At 35.1% G+C, this 16,173-nt stretch overlaps 1 protein-coding gene across 4 annotated transcripts in view; it reads left to right on the plus strand.

Annotated features, from left to right (window-relative positions):
• FSTL5 (follistatin like 5) overlaps positions 1-16,173 on the plus strand; it is an 807,250-nt gene that overhangs the window by 578,141 nt on the left and 212,936 nt on the right. For all 4 annotated transcript variants that reach the window (XM_032248526.1, XM_032248528.1, XM_032248527.1 and 1 more), the window contains exon 8: positions 12,478-12,598. In XM_032248526.1, coding sequence (XP_032104417.1) covers positions 12,478-12,598 — 121 coding nt within the window. The remainder of the gene's footprint in view (positions 1-12,477; positions 12,599-16,173) is intronic.

A 16,173-nucleotide genomic window follows, 5' to 3' on the forward strand; every position in this document is an offset into this window, starting at 1 on the left:
AGAGAGAGAGAGAGAGAGAGAGAGAGAGAGAGAGAGAGAGACAGAGAGAAATACTGAGCCATTCCTCTTGTTATAAAAGCACTACTAATTCTATTTGATTGGGATACCATCCTTATTTTTAAACGTAATGCTGTAATGCTGTTGCACACTTAAAAAACTATAATATAGTGTAAGCATAACTTTTTATATGTGCTTTTTACTGGGAAACCAAAAAAAATTGCGTGGCTCTCTTTATTGACATATTCACTTGATTGCCATGGTCTGAAATTGCACTTACAATAAATCCAAGGTACGTCAATGTGTGTGTGTATAATTACTATTTATTTTCACATAATGTTCCACGTAAAGTGACATGTCAGCTCCTTAGCAGTCTGTACCCTCAAATACTCCCTCTCATCTTTTTTTCTATTGTTGTTATGCATTTTACTTTCACATTGATGTAAGTACACAACTATCTTTTTTGTTTAATATGGTAAATTATAAATATACCAAAAATAGAAAGTTGTTATTTATTTGTACACATCCAACTGTCTTTCTGGTATTACATTCCTTCTTCCTGAAGAGTTCCCTGTAGGATTTCTTGCAATGCAAACCTGCTGTTAATGAATTCTCAGTTTTTGACTGAAGAAAATTTTATTTTTTCTCATACCGCAAAGGTACTTCTGCTGCATATAACATTCTGGGCTGACAGTCCCTTAATTCTCCCACCCCCTGCTTCATCCATACCCTAGCAGTTTCAGTATGTCAGTCTTTATTGTCTTATGACTTTCATAACTTCTGATAAGAAGCCTGCTGTAATTTTTACATTTGCCCTTCTGTATGTCATATGTGTCTTTTTTCCTGGAAATCAAGCATTTCTCTTTATCTTTGGTCTTCTGTAGTATAAAAGCATTTCCAGCTTTTTAAAATATTAATTATTTTGTAGAATATTCTTGACCATTCATTGTCAAGTATTTTAATCTCTATTTTCCCTCTTTTGGTGATTCCCATTGTACCTATTTTAAACTGATATTGACTGATTTTTCTTGGGTACCCTGTTCTCTTTTTTTCCTCACTAATTTGCCCTTTGTGTTTCAGTTTCAGTAACGCCCACTGACCTATATTCAGGTTCACTGAGTCTTTTCTTGAATGTGTCAGGACTATTGATGAGTCTTCCAAGGCCACTGATGCATTAATCCACTCTCTCTTTCTTTCTCTCTCTCTCTCAATCTCTGTGTGTGTATATGTGCATTTGTGTGTGTGTGTTTGTCTTATTTATTTATAGCATGTTCTTCAACACTTTTTTGCTTTTTTCCATTTCTCTGCTACCATTACCCATCCATTCATGGATTTCTTCAGGTCTTTCTACCAGAAAGATTAACATATTAATCATAGTTATTTTAAATTCCCTTTCTATTTTTTTCAAAAATAGAATTATATTTGAGACTCATTCCATTGATTGTTTTGTCTCTTAACAGCTTATTATTTCTTCTTTCTTTTTTGTGTGTCTCATAATTTTTAGTTGAAATGTATATATTATTCTGTGCCAGGTAGTGGAGGACAAGCTTAAAGTATTTATGCCTGAAAGTAGGCATGCCTCTTTTTCTGAGAAATTTTTATTGAGAAGTTAAGCTTGTTTCAGTTTTGTTAGCCACTATGATTACAATGTATTTATTTCTTTAGACTTTGTGCTTATGGTGGGATCTGGATTAATTGATCAAATTCTTGACTGTGCCTAGCCCGTGATGAATTTCAAGTGTTCCCGTGAGCCTGCACCCAAGAGAAGTTGTTTCTTCATGCTCTTGTTCTTCTACCAGTGGTAGTTTGCTGTTGCTTGTTTCTTGATTCTTTGTTTTTCGCTAGCATGGGTAGGGAGGGACAAGGGGGTATTATACATTTTTTCACTCAGTATCAACCTTAGGTATTTATATGCCTTTAAGCCTTTTGAGCAGAATTTTCTCAGTGTTCTACCTGTTCAAGTTGGTAAAGGATTGTTAATTTGCTGGAACAAGGAGGATCTTTTACCTTTTTAAAAATTCAGTGAGTTTTCAACTGTGTTTTGAAAGGAACAGGATTGGCTGCCCTTTTTTGTTGTTGTTGTTGTTTTGTTTGTTTGTTTTTTGTGTTTTGTTTTGTTTTTGAGACGAAGTCTCCCTTTTCTCCTCCAGGCTGGAGTGCAATAGCGCGATCTAGGCTCACTGCAACTCCCACCTCCCAGGTTCGAGTGATTCTCTTCCCTCGAAATCCTGAGTAGCTCGGATTACAGGTGCCCACCACCATGCCTGTCTAATTTTTTGTGTGTGTTTTTCATAGAGATGGTGTTTCGCCATTTTGGCCAGGTTGATCTCGAACTCCTAACCTCAGGTGAGCTGCCCTACTTGGCCTCCCAGAACTGCTGGGATTACAGGTGTGAGCCACTGCACCCAGACCCCCACTGTTTTTTTTGTTTTGTTTTGTTTTGTTTTTTTGACACAAGAGTCTCTCTGTTGCTCAAGCTGGAGTGCAATGACATGATCTTGACTCACTGCAACCGCTGCTTCAGCCTCCTGAGTAGCTGGGATTACAAGCATGTGCCACCACGGCAGGCTAATTTTTGTATTTTTAGTAAAGACGGCGTTTCACCATGTTGGTCAGGCTGGTCTCAAACTCCTGGCCTTGTGATCTGTCTGTCTCGGCCTCCCAAAGTGTTGGGATTACAGGTGTGAACCACCACACCTGGCCTTTTTTTCTTCTTCTTCTTTTTTTTTTTAATAGCAATTTAAGACTTCATGTCACTAGGGGGAAGGGTGTAGGTAAGAATTGGGTTTTTTGTTTTGTTTTGTTTTTCACCTCGGCAGCAGCTGTTACTCAACACCAGGCCTGTTATCATGAGGAATGCCTCTCCTGCCTCCAGTCTTTCTGAAGAGCAAACTGTGCGGTCCATGAAGAAGATGCTGCAAAAGTTACTGATGCTGGATGTCTGTGCTCCCAGGGTTTTATACTCTCACAACTTGTGCAAGTTCAGCTTTTAAGCTATTTTTTAAAAATCAGTTGATATTTTTGGTATCTGCTTGTATGGTGCCTTGTTTTCTTCCAATGCTCTAGTGTAGGTGAATAATTGCTGGCGTCTTATCTCTTTCTAGAGGCTCAGGGGTCCTCAGATTTTAAGATAGTCAGTTGATCTGCAAAGTTAGCACTCAGATGGACTCCAGAAAGAAATTATTGTGTAGATTATTGAGCTTCATCTCATTGTTTGGAGAGCAACTCTTTCCATTTATGTCCAAAGATAAAGCCAGAATTTTGGAATGTGTATTAGTTTATTAATGATACAAGAGTTACTAGAATTTTAGGTTCTTTGGGCTATTTGGTTATGAATATTTATGATGAAACCAAAATAAACTTATATTTGTTTTCGAAACATGACATAATATAGTTTAAAACCTAAATGGGATTTTTTTTTTCTAATTAATTTTTAAGAAGTACAATCCAAGTTGATTTAGGAAACAAGAAACTGGGATATTCTGCATATACATAGGGGAAGTTATTTACTTTGAGATACTTATTTAAAGCTTAGTTTGATTTTTTTTCTAAATCAGTTTGTATTGCATTTTACTATTACATAAACCCAAGGGTTTATATAGGTCACTTACAATTAAAACAGCAAGATGATACATCCAGACTTGACAACCATTTACAAAATATGCCATTACCAGTGAACCTGAAGACCCCTGTACACTTCTCTTCATTATAGCCTCCTTCTTCTCCTGTGCATATGACTCCTATTATGAATTACACGTTAACCCTTTCTTTGCTGTTCTTTATGTGTTTACCGTAAATATATACATGCCTAAGATGTAGAGTATATTTTTGACTATTTTTGAATGTTGCATAAAGGGAAGCATACTGTTTGTGTGTATGTGTGTATTTATCGACATTGTGTTTGGGGATTCATTCATGCTGATATCTGTAGCTATGCACGTATGGAATTTCAGAATGTGAAATGTAGAGCTAGATGACCTAGTTTTGAATTTTGTACTGTGAACTTAATAACCTTCACAGGGAAATTACTTAAGCTTTCTGAAATTTTTTTCTTATGTGTAAAATATGGTATTGTCAATACATAGATAATACAGATAGGAGTGTTTCAAGGTTATATGGGTTGTCTTGAAGTTTTAAAGCACCTACGTTTTGGAGAAAGAATACAAACTATAAATAACAGTTAGCTATGTAAATGGGTGTTTATTTCCAAAGAGAAAATAAGTTATAGCAAATCGTAAATACATTTGCAAATTTTACAGAAATATGTGGTCATGTATACCCACTGCAGAGCTGCTATCAGATCTTTGGAAAGGTTTTGTCCAAGTGTGGCGCTTTTAATAAACTTGGACATTTCATGACAAGTCTGACTCTGCATATATTTTAAACACTTGGAATAGTGGTTTTCTGCATATATTTAAAACACTAGGAATGGTGATTTTCTGCATATATTTAAAACACTTGGAATAGTGGTTTTATTGAAGTAGTATTTTTATAACTCACCATGATTGTGTTGAATGATTAATCTGTTGTACTTAGGGTTATTTTCCAGATTTTTACTATTAAAAATGGTGCTATAAACATTACAATAGTAAAATTTCCATGTGTACATTCATATGTTTGAGTTGTAGAATACACTCGTATTTCAGCTTATATTTTACAGATTAGTTTTGGCAAGCTACAATTTCATTACCAGTCTATGAGACTTTTCATAGACTGTAATGTCAGTCAGCACTTGGGATTCAGCATTTTAGTTTTGTAAATCAAATAGATGTTTAAAAGGTGTCCTTGCTGTTGCAGTAAATTTAATTGTAACGATTTTTTAGTAGTGATATTGAATATCGTTTTATAAATATAAGCACTATTTTAGATTTCATTTTTAGGACGTGTCTTTTTACATCTTCATTTTTTTTTTTATTGAGTTTTTAGTATTCTTTTTCCCTTTGTCAGTTACAGATAATGGGTTTCTTTTCCAGTTACAGCTTGTATTTTCATTGTCTTTGTAATGTATTTTTACAAATAAGGATTCTTCATTTTGACATGGCTTAATTTTTAAATTACTTTTTAAATGATTTCTTCATTTTGTCTCTCAATTTAAGATGTCATCCAATATCCAAATGCCTAATATTATGAAGATACTTTCTTACATTTTATACTAATATATTTAAAGTTCTGTCGTTTACATATGTGTACTGCTTCCTTTGCCCTTGAGTTTCGTATATGCTGTGAGGTAGAAGTCCAGTTTAGAATTTTCTATATGGCTAACCTTATCCAGTTGCCTCAGCCCTGTGTGCTTAATAGACTATATAGAAACTTTATAAAGTGTAAGCAATATTGGTACCATACGATTTAGAACTATAAGGAGGAACATAATATGAAAAAGAAGGTGGACTTACATTGAAAATTTACCATTTTATAACAGATGAAACTTAGATTGGAGCAATCTAAACAATGTGGTTAAAAACATGTGGCTAAAAAGGGACCTCAAGGTCAACTGTTATGTTCTGATATAATCAATACCTGTTTTTCCTGCCTTGTACATTCTAATTAATCAGTGCTCAACATCTATAGGTTATTAAATGTTTTGTTACTCCTACATAATTGATTATAATAAATTGGTAGTTTTCATAAAAATTTTCACAATTTTACATATGTTCTTTTTTCCAAAGTTCCCATTTCCACTACCTGGAAAAAAATATAAGCAATCAACTCAACAAAATAAATGATTTTGTGTTTTTTCCTATAAACTCTTTCTAGACATCAATGCCTAAGGCAACTCTGTAATGTTGTAGAGGCTCATAAAGATTTAATCACTGAGGAAATATTTATGGAGTGTCTATTGGCAGCAAGATTATAAAGGTGTAACAGGGGTTCAGAATAAGTGCAAGATTTTGTCCCAGAATTCAGAGTGTCTGTTCTAAGGCCGTAACTCTCAACCATGGCTGAGCCCCAACATCACACATTTCATTTGACTTGTTTAAGATTAGAAAACTGCTGGGAAAATAAAAGATCAGAAACGCTGGATCAGGATGGAGGTAAAGAGTAGGTTTGATACATGTTTATACATATAACAAAACTCAAAGCGTAATTTTGAGGCTTGGCTAAAATTAATGGAGATTCTAAAAAAAAAAGAAAAAAGGATGTGTTAAATGTGTTAAGAATTATATAACAAGAACAGCTAAATTTCACAGTCTGTTGGGATGTTAATCAAAGACCCCCTCACCTTTTTTGGTGACCTCAACCAAGTTACTCAACATCAGTATATTTTAGTTTTCTTCTCTGCAAAATGGGGTTAAGGATGGGACTTTTTGCAAAGTTGTTTAAAGGATAAAATTTCATGTTTCATTTAAATTGTTTAGCATAGCACTCAACATATTTACATAATCAATAAATATTATTTATTTTAAACATACTGAAATACACTGTTTTATTTTAAATATATTGAAAATATCTATGCTTTATGCTTTATTCAAACTGATAAGAGGATATTAGTTAAAGTCTAGCTCATTCAAACAGCTGTCTGAAAAGGTGTTTATAAAATTGTATATTAAAGAAAATTTTGGGTGGAATATTTTACAACCTTTTAGAGGAAAGAGAGAAAAACACGAACCAACAAATATAGCTTATAAAGGGTAATGGTAATTTAGATATGGTAATTTAGAAAGAAGAGCATTCTAACTAAAAGAGATTTGGTGTTATGGAATAACACATATTTCAATAAAACACTTTAAAAGCTGTAGTCTTGGATAATTTTTACATCACTGGATGAAGGAATCTTGATTATAGTAGAAAAGGAAAGACTATACTGTGTAGGTAGTTACGTAGAATGTGTGGAAAAGTTGTTTACTTCAGGTTTTAAGGACATTTTAAAAGAATTGCCTGAAAATATACATTATGAGGTTAATACACAGTTTGGCATATTTGAATATAAACATAATCAGAAGTGCCATCTACATATATTCAGAATTTTCACTTTTTTTTTTTTAATTTTTCTTATCCAGTGAAAGAATTCTTTGTTGTGAGCTGGTCTCCATGATATTTTCTGGTTGGAACGAGTTTTATGTGTGGTTCCCCTGCATTTATGTTTGTGATATGCAGACTCGATATCTTGATGTTATATTTCCAGTCATCAGTAATGATTTTTTTGCTCAGAATCTTTCTAAAAATATTTTAATTCTAAACTTTCTCAACTGATTTCTACAAAAGTTTGGCTTTCCCTCATTCTACTCTACAAATGTTAAATATCTGTCTACTATTCACGTGGGATAAGGCCTTTTGTCTTTTTATTCAGCATTTCAGTTCCCTAACAGTGTTCTGTCTGTATGAGCCATGTTTTTAATGGTAGCCTGTGGTGAAGCCTGGAGTTATATTACCACGTTTGTATCATATAGTTGCTTTCTTGTTGAGGTTCAAGCTCCACATCCTCTCCTGTTGTGTAGCTCATAAGGCTTTCTCTCATTAAATCAGCGAGGGTGGCACCATGACTGTTTCCTCTGGGAGTTGTAGGAATGTGGTATGATTGATCTTATATAATATGATATTGAGGATTTATATTTTATTGAGAGTTATTAAGGAAATATTCAGTTAAACGGTATGATTGCCAGAGTATACAGTACATGTTCCCCCTCCCTTCTCCTCCTTTTCTTCCTCCTTTTCTTCTCATCTCTTCTTCCTTGACTTCCTCATCCTCCTTCCCCTCTTCTCCAATTTTTTTATTCTTTCCTCTGATCTTTTTTTTTTTTTTCTCTGTCAGAAGATTTTCATCATTTTCAAGGCCAGGTTCAATAGCTCCATAATAATTTTCTCATTTCCAATAAATCTATAGTGGGTATCAGTCTGAGGGAAGCTATTTTTAATAGAAATTCACCTAGCATAAATAATGTCAGAAATGTATAAGATATGCTTTTGGAGTACTAGTATGTGAACATTGGTAAGTCAGTGTATACTATCATATTTTAAATAAATAAATATTTTTAAAAAATCAGAATTCATAGAGAAAACAGTTTCTTTACCAAAAGATGCTAACACAATTAGTTACATTTTACAAAAATGAAGATAAATGCTCGCTTTTTATGGATAATTATATATAAAATTGAAAACTGGGCAACACATTAAAAGTTTAGAAATAAACATGAAAAATTCTAAACTCAAAATTAAAATTAGAAAGAGGCAATGAACTAAAACCTCTTAGACGGTAAATCCTGAGAGAAATATATGAGAAAAAAATCTTGAGGACTATTTCTATTCAAAATATGTCAATTGCATCTTAAAACAAAATTTCTGTTCCAGCACCCTCATATCCTCATTCTCTATAGCTGAGAAAAGGAAGATATACAGAGGTTGACATGTTTTGCAATGTTGTCTTTTGACTCAAACTTCAGTGGATCTACTCAGCATTTCCTGTATGTCACATGTACCCTCACTGTATTTCCAGCCTCTTTTCTTCAAACCTTGTAATGCATTTGACCTCTTTGTTTTGAGCATTTTGTTCCAAATTTCCTCTTTGTCCTCTTTTCCTGTCTTTCTCCCTATTTCAACTTATGGTTGTCAAGGAAGGCAGTGTGTTGTGGGAGCATGAAACACAGACTCTAGAGTGAGCCTACCTGGCTTCCAATCCCAACTCCACTAATTAGAGGCCAAGTGGAACTAGGAGCTTACTTGACATCTTAGCATCCCAGGCTATAAAAGGTAGAATTTTAATAGATCTTGTTTTACAGGTTTAATATGCAAATGAAATGTGCCCATTTATGTGAAGTATTTACAGTAGTGTCTGGCATACAGATGACTGCTATATAAATAAAGATTAAATGCATTGAGCTTTGTCTTTAATATTTTGTGTAGATAATCTATGGTTAATTAGCTTTCTGTACAGCTTGCAATGTTTTGAAATCCAAAATTGTTTCCTCTTTATATAAACATGTCAATTATTCTTCCTTTTTTGATTTCTACTTTTTTTTTCATACTTAGTAAAGGTTTCATTAACTAAGAATATAATATAGTTTTATTATGACATACTTAATTTTTTGTATGTAAGTATTCCACATAGATTTTAACAACAGCTTTACTGTCTTATACTCCACAAACCATAAAATTAACCTATTTAAAATGTGCAATTCAGTGCTTTGTAGTATATTCCAAAATTGTGCGGTCATCATGGCCATCAAAGTTTAAAATATTTTCATTCCTCCAAAAAAGACTTCAGGCTTATTAGCAGTTATTTCTCACTCCCCCATTCCTTTAGTCCCTGGTTACCACAAATCTATCTTCTATGTCTATGGATGTGGTCATTCTGGACATATCATATAATCAGATTCATACAGTTTGTGGCCTTTTTATCTGGCTTCTTTCACTTAGCATATTATTTTCAAGATTCATGCAAAGGTCCTAAGAGTGAAAAAAAAAAGGTTTATTCATGTTGCAATGTATATCAGTACTTTTTTACTCTATATTGCCAAATAATATTTCATTGTATAGATAGACTCCATTTTATTTATCCATTCATCCATTGATAGACATTTAGGTTGTTTTCCCTTTTTGCCTTTCATGCACATTTGCATACAGTTAGTATTAGACATGTATTCAGTTCCTTTGGGTATGTACACAGAAATGAATTGCTAATCTTAGGTAACTTTGCTTAATTTGTTCAGGAGTGGCCAAACTGTTACCCAAAGCAGAGGCACCATTTAATATTCACACTAGCAATGTATGAAGGTTCCAAATTTTCCATTCTCTCCAACACTTGAAATTGTCTCTTTTTTATTTAAGCCAATGTAGAGCATATGAAGTAGTATCTCACTGAGGTCTTTATTTGCATATCCTTAGTAACTAGTAATGCTGAACATACTTTTATGTGCTTATTGTTCATTTCTAAATCTTTTGAGAAGTGTCCATTTGAATCCTCTAGCCATTATTTGAATTAGACTATTTGTTTTTGTTTTGTTTGTTTTTTTGAGATGGAGTCTCACTCTGTTACCCAGGCTGGAGTGCAGTGGCGCACTGCAGCCTCCGCCTCTCAGGTTTAATCAATTCTCATGCCTCAGCCTCCCCAGTAGCTGGGATTACAGGCATGCACCACCATACCCAATTAACTTTTTTATTTTTTGTAGAGATGGAGTTTCTCCATGTTGGCCAGTCTGGTCTCATACCCCTGACCTCATGTGATCCACCCACCTCAGCTTCTGAAAGTGCTGGGATTACAGGTGTGGCTACCACACCCAGCCTTACTATTTGCTTTTTGATTGTTGAATTGTAATAATTCTTTATATATTCATAATAGAAGATCCCTATCAGATAAATTTTCTTCAAATATTTTCTCTGTTCTGTAGGGCATCTCTTCTTTCTTGGTAATGTCTTTTGAGGAGCAAAATATTTTAATTTTGATGAAGTTGAATTTACCTATTTTTCTTTGGTATGTTCTGTGTGGCCACTAAAATCTTTGCTCAGCTATCTTAGTGGTGATCTAATGATTGAACAAGAATTTAATTAAATGCCTTACATCAGTAAATCTCCCAGGCTTTATTGAGGTTCTCTATCTCTGTTTTGTGTCACACTGTGAGTGTTCTTATATAATTCCCAACTCTGCCTTAGCCTTCAATTTCTGCTTGTGTAGAACCATATGAGATGAGGCAGTAGAGATTCACACATTTCTTTGGAGCATGCACACAGTCCTGCACATTTGTGTGGCCTTCCAGACTCCTAGCAATATGTGGAACTCTTCAAATGTCTCTACAGAGATCCCATTCCTCAGGTTTATTTTGTAATGCTTTTTAGTCAGACCATTGTTACCTACAACTAGTAACTCTGTTGCAGGAAGTTGGGAAGTTGTAATGTTAAACAACTGCTGTTGTTTTCTTTCAACAGAGACTTTAGGGGATGGGCACAGTAGCTGATGGCTGTAATCACAGCACTTTGGGTGTCTGAGGTAGGCAGGTCACTTGAAGCCAGCCTGTCCAACGTGGTGAAAACCTGTCTCTACTAAAAATACAAAAATTAGCCAGGCATGATGATGTGCGCCTGTGGTCCCGGAAACTTGGGTTGGCTGAGGCAGGAGAATTTATTGAACCCAAGGCTCAGTTTAGGGAGAGGGCTCTTTACACAGAGTGAGCTTTAAGTCTTGCTAGAATAAAAAGTCATGAAAATATAAGTTTTCGAAGACCTGCTGGATCTATCCAACAAGGACAATTCTCTGAGGATGAGGCCTTGGAGAGCTTAAGACCTGGTCTTTTCCTTCCAGTGTCTTCTAGGATGATGAGCTGCATAGCTGGCATAGTTTCAGGGTGGCTGGCTCAAGGCCAAGATGCAGCTGCGGAGAGATGTTGAGGAAGTAAAGTTAAAATGCTCCATACATTTTGTCATTCATAATATGACACAGCTACTTTTTGAATAAATACTCTGTGGGCTATTGTGAGCATTTCTCTATTAACAGAATTTGAAAAAAAAAATGATTTTTTCAGTTTTTTGCCAGAATAATCATTACCTTAATGGAAGAGAAGATTTTCTGGTCTTTGTTGTTCTGGAGGTGCTCCATAGATTTGATTTTGAGAGTGAGGTTTTTTTTTTTTCTTTTTTTCCAAAATGCATTTGTCTTCAGTATTTGGAAGTGGTATGCTTATTTTATTCGAATGTGTTGATGATATCTGGGCTTGCAAAATAAATGCTATTCTATGATATGGCTCTAAATGTTATCACTGAGATCACACTGCTTCAATAATTATTTTTATTGGTAAATATATAATTAAATAATAAAAAAGTGTTGGGTAACTACCTGTGTGAAGAATGCAGTTAGCAGGTGTTTGGTTTAGCTATAAATAAGAAAACACATTATAGCTGTGATAATCTTTTTTTTATTTTTAATATTTATTTATTTGTTTATTTATTTATTTATTTTGAGGCAGTCTCACTCTGTTGCCCAGGCTGGAGTGCAGTGGCAATTCTCAGCTCACTGCAACCTCTGCGTCACAGGTTCAAGCAATTCTCCTACCTAAGCCACCCAAGTAGCTTGGGGCTACAGATCCTGCCACCACACCCAGCTAATTTTCATATTTTTAGTAGGGACATGTCTTCACCATGTTGGCCAGGCTGGTCTTGAAACTGCTGATCTCAAGCGATCCGCCTGCCTCTGCCTTTGAAGGTTCTGGGATTGCAGGTGTGAGCCACTGTGCCCGGCCTGTACTAATCTTAAAAATGGGAACTAAATTAGAACACATATGTGGAAATTAAGTTACTTTATATATTGAAAATGCATTTCAAATAAATATTTAAAAGCTATATTTATGAGTGATATTACGGTTTTTAAGCAAAACAAATTGTTAGAAAATTATAATTATAGATCCTTTACATTTACACACCCAACAATGCTCATTTTGATGATTTTAAAACATATTTGAGTTTATTAATTTTGCACCTGACTACACATTTTAAAAAGTGAAATTGTTACAACTCTTTAAATGCAAAGTTTTATTTTATTTTACTTTTTTTTTATAGGACTTTGGAGATGATGGATCCTTGTATATTACTAAGGTTACCACAACTCACATGGGCAATTACACCTGCTATGCAGATGGCTACGAACAAGTCCGTCAGACTCATATCTTCCAAGTGAATGGTAAGAAGTGATTTTTGTTACCCTTGCTATTCAAAAAATACCACAAGGGAAGGCTTCAATATTTTAAGTTTTTATAAGGTACTAATAATATTTCAAGTTTTAAGACTTAACTGAAAATGTAAAAGTTTTTTTAAGTAAAAAAAAGGTGTGCAAAGTTACAAAGTTTCCAAGTGAATAAACACTATAAATTGGTACTTTATTTCATTATCATAAAACACTAGAGTAACTCATTGTAATTGAAAAGTTAAAACACAAGAACTTTACATTATTTTTAGCTCAGAATATTAACAATTACAGAAGCATGGATTATAAAAACAAAATTTAAACAGATCATCTATTTAATTGTTTATATTAATGATATAGAATACTATTATTCATGTATAGCAAATTTTATGTTCTTGATGGTGAATTTAATGGCTATTTATGATAAGCCCAAGTGGGCTTATCACTCCTACAATCAGAACTTTTCTTTATTCCTGATATAATTCAAATTTTAGTTATTTACTTGAATACAGGACATATATGATTTATTAGTAAATATTTCATTTTCATAATTTACTGTAACAGATGTTAGTCTACGATTGATAAAAAGGAGGCAGAAACTTACTTGGTTTTCTGTAGGAACAGCAAGGTGGCTAGTGTGATGGGTATGAATTAAGAGGAAATTGGCAGATAATAAGCTTGCAGAGGTAGCCTTGGGGCAGATCCCATGGAGCCTTGTGGACCTAGGTAAATATCTGGATTTCAATTCTAAGTGTAAGGGGAAGCTACTGAAGTGTTTCGTGTATGGAGTAGCACATTCTGATTTGTTTTAAAATAAATGATAATTTAAAAATTATTTTAGTGTCCAAGTAAGAGATAGCGGTAGCCCAAAATGTAGTCTCAACGGTGGAGTTATAAAGAAGTGGGCACATTTGGAATATATTTTGAAAGTAATTCTGTCAGTATCACTGAGGAATAGCTCATGAGTGTGAGAGACCGTGAAAATATGAGCCTAAGGAATTTGAAGGAAGCAGTTAGCTTTAGGGGTGGAGCATTTACTGCTTTGAAGAAGGAACACACTTTGAGATTGGATGCGATTCAATTTTGGCATGTTAACTTAAATATAATTATTGATAGAAATGACAAGTATTCAAGGGAGGAACATGAAACCTCAAAGTCGTATGTTCAGATAATAACAATGTATATAAATTGCATTTAAAGTCATAAATCTGAGCCTAATGAGGTCCCTTTAGAAATGAGTATATATGGAATATGAAGTCAGAGGAATGAGCCTTGGATCTGAGGTTAACAAGCGGAGAAGACTGAGAATGAGGGCTCTGTGATGAGACGTATGTGTCCTGGAAATCAATTACTAAAACATGCCCCAAAGTTTGAAAATATTGAGTAATCTGATTTGACTATTGTTGACATTCAAGGGAAGCAGATCTAGTTCTTGGTTTCTGGTGAAAATCCAGTTGGCATCTAGACACGATCAAGTCTTTGAACCCAGTTTTTTATGTGTGTGTGTGTGTGTGTGTGTGTGTGTGTGTGTTTGAGACAGAGTCTTGCTCTGTCACCAGGTGCCAGGTTGGTGTGCAGTGGTGGGATCTCGGCTCATTGCAACCTCCACCTCCCGGGTTCAAGCAATTCTCCTGTTTCAGCCTCCCGAGTAGCAGGGACCACAGGCGTGCGCCACCACGCCCAGCTAATTTTTGTATTTTTAGTGGAGGCGGGGTTTCACCTTGCTGGCCAGGGTGGTCTCAATCTCTTGACCTCGTGATCCACCCTCCTCAGCCTCCCAAAGTGCTGGGATTACAGACGTGAGCCACTGCACCCGGCCTTGAACCCAGTTTTCAATGAAATCAGGGAAGAAGGCAGGCAAGATTCTAAGTAGATTCATGCTGTTCCCAGTGCCCTCAGATGTTTGGAGATGGACTTTCATATATATAGCAATTGTACCTGCTGATACATGATCTTGAGAGGGTGGGACAAATCTGTGCTGAGACTGCTCCTCTGGATGTAGATGCTGCATCCTTGGGGAAATGGTTCTTGGACGTCTGGCCCTCACCTTCTATTTTGTGGTGAATGCCTACTGACTGTTTGCGCATTCAACAAGATTAACGCCCTGCTTTTTTTCTTTTCTTTTCTTTTTTAGCGTTAGGGATAGAGAGTCTCCAATTTCATTTTTGGCTGACAATTAATTCTGTCTTTTCTTATCCTCACTCCCAGTCCTAGTTCTTCCATGTAAGAGTTCTTAGTAGTTTTTAGAGTGTATTTTGCATGTTCCCTGCCTGTATCAGAATGACAAAAAAAAAGAAAAAAAAAGATCACAAGCGCAGAACCTGGCCTTCACTAGCACGCTCAGGAAGTCTGATTTGAAATCTGCATTTTTCAAAGCTTCCCAGGAAATTGTGATACATGGTAAAGTGTGACAACTATTCTAAACGGCTGCTCTTCAGGAGCTGCTGCTCCTCATTCATGTCTGATGTAGGTTTCTTACGTAACTTACTCATTTGCCATGTTCCAGCTGGGAAACCCAGGAAGGAGACTTTGAGTCAAACTGCGGACTTTCATGTTGCAAGATTGCACTGAGCAGCATTGGTGAAAGGCGGCTTCCCTATTTCATCTCCTCCTGTGAATGAACTGCTTACTCTCTGATCTCAGGTTTTCCTGAAGTTAGAATACAGGAATAAAGAAATAATGAGGTCTCAGAAACAGGGTGCCCCCTATCAGCCTTAACTTTATGAATTAATCAAGAGGAATTCAATATTAGTAGTGATTGCTTGTGCTCAACTCTAACGCTTTTTCTTTTCTAGGTACAAGGGTCCCTGAACCAATATCTCACAGGTTGCAAAAGCTGTTTTTTTCCATTACATCCCACAACATTTAAACTGCTCTGACTTTCTTGGTATAAAGGTTTTCAAGAAGGGAAGGGCTTTGTGGAGAAAAACAATGATATTATCATTGCTGAGAAAGCAAACAAGATGAGGAATATAATTTAGGCACTAGTTTTCAGTACTTGTGTGCAATTATTAACCTTTCCAAGACCAGCTTTTGCCAAGTATTGGCAGTAAAACTATGATTATAGTCAATTCAAGAGAGAATGGAAAGTGGAAAAATGAACACTTCTATAATTAACTCTTTTAAAGGAGAACATTTGCTGAAAGTAAGAGAACTTTGCAGTAGCTGCAAAGCGCCTGCATTCAAGGGAGCGAAATTTATAAAAGTTATAGATATGATCATCTTTTATGCTGATGGGAAGAATCCAGTAAAGATGAAAAACATATAATTTATAAGGCCAAAAGGATAATTATAGTAACAAATCAATTGATCTAATTCACAGAAGGAGGGACTGGTGTTTGGAAGATGAATAGTTCATCTGTTGAAACAGGGAGAAAGACAAACTGTTTGGGAAAAGGTTCACCTTGTAGGAGGATGAGGATATCCTTTTTGCACTACCTAAATTTTCTTCAGGGAATTGAATAACAATGGTTGAAAATGAAGAGTTTCTAATAGCTTTAGTGGTTTGAGGAGGGGAAAAAATGTAAAATAATTATCTTGCAATGCAGGAGGGGGATTGAAATAGCAATATG

This window comes from Sapajus apella, unplaced genomic scaffold (assembly GCF_009761245.1).
Source record: "Sapajus apella isolate SASKATOON/1434 unplaced genomic scaffold, GSC_monkey_1.0 scaffold67, whole genome shotgun sequence".
Taxonomy (NCBI): domain Eukaryota; kingdom Metazoa; phylum Chordata; class Mammalia; order Primates; family Cebidae; genus Sapajus; species Sapajus apella.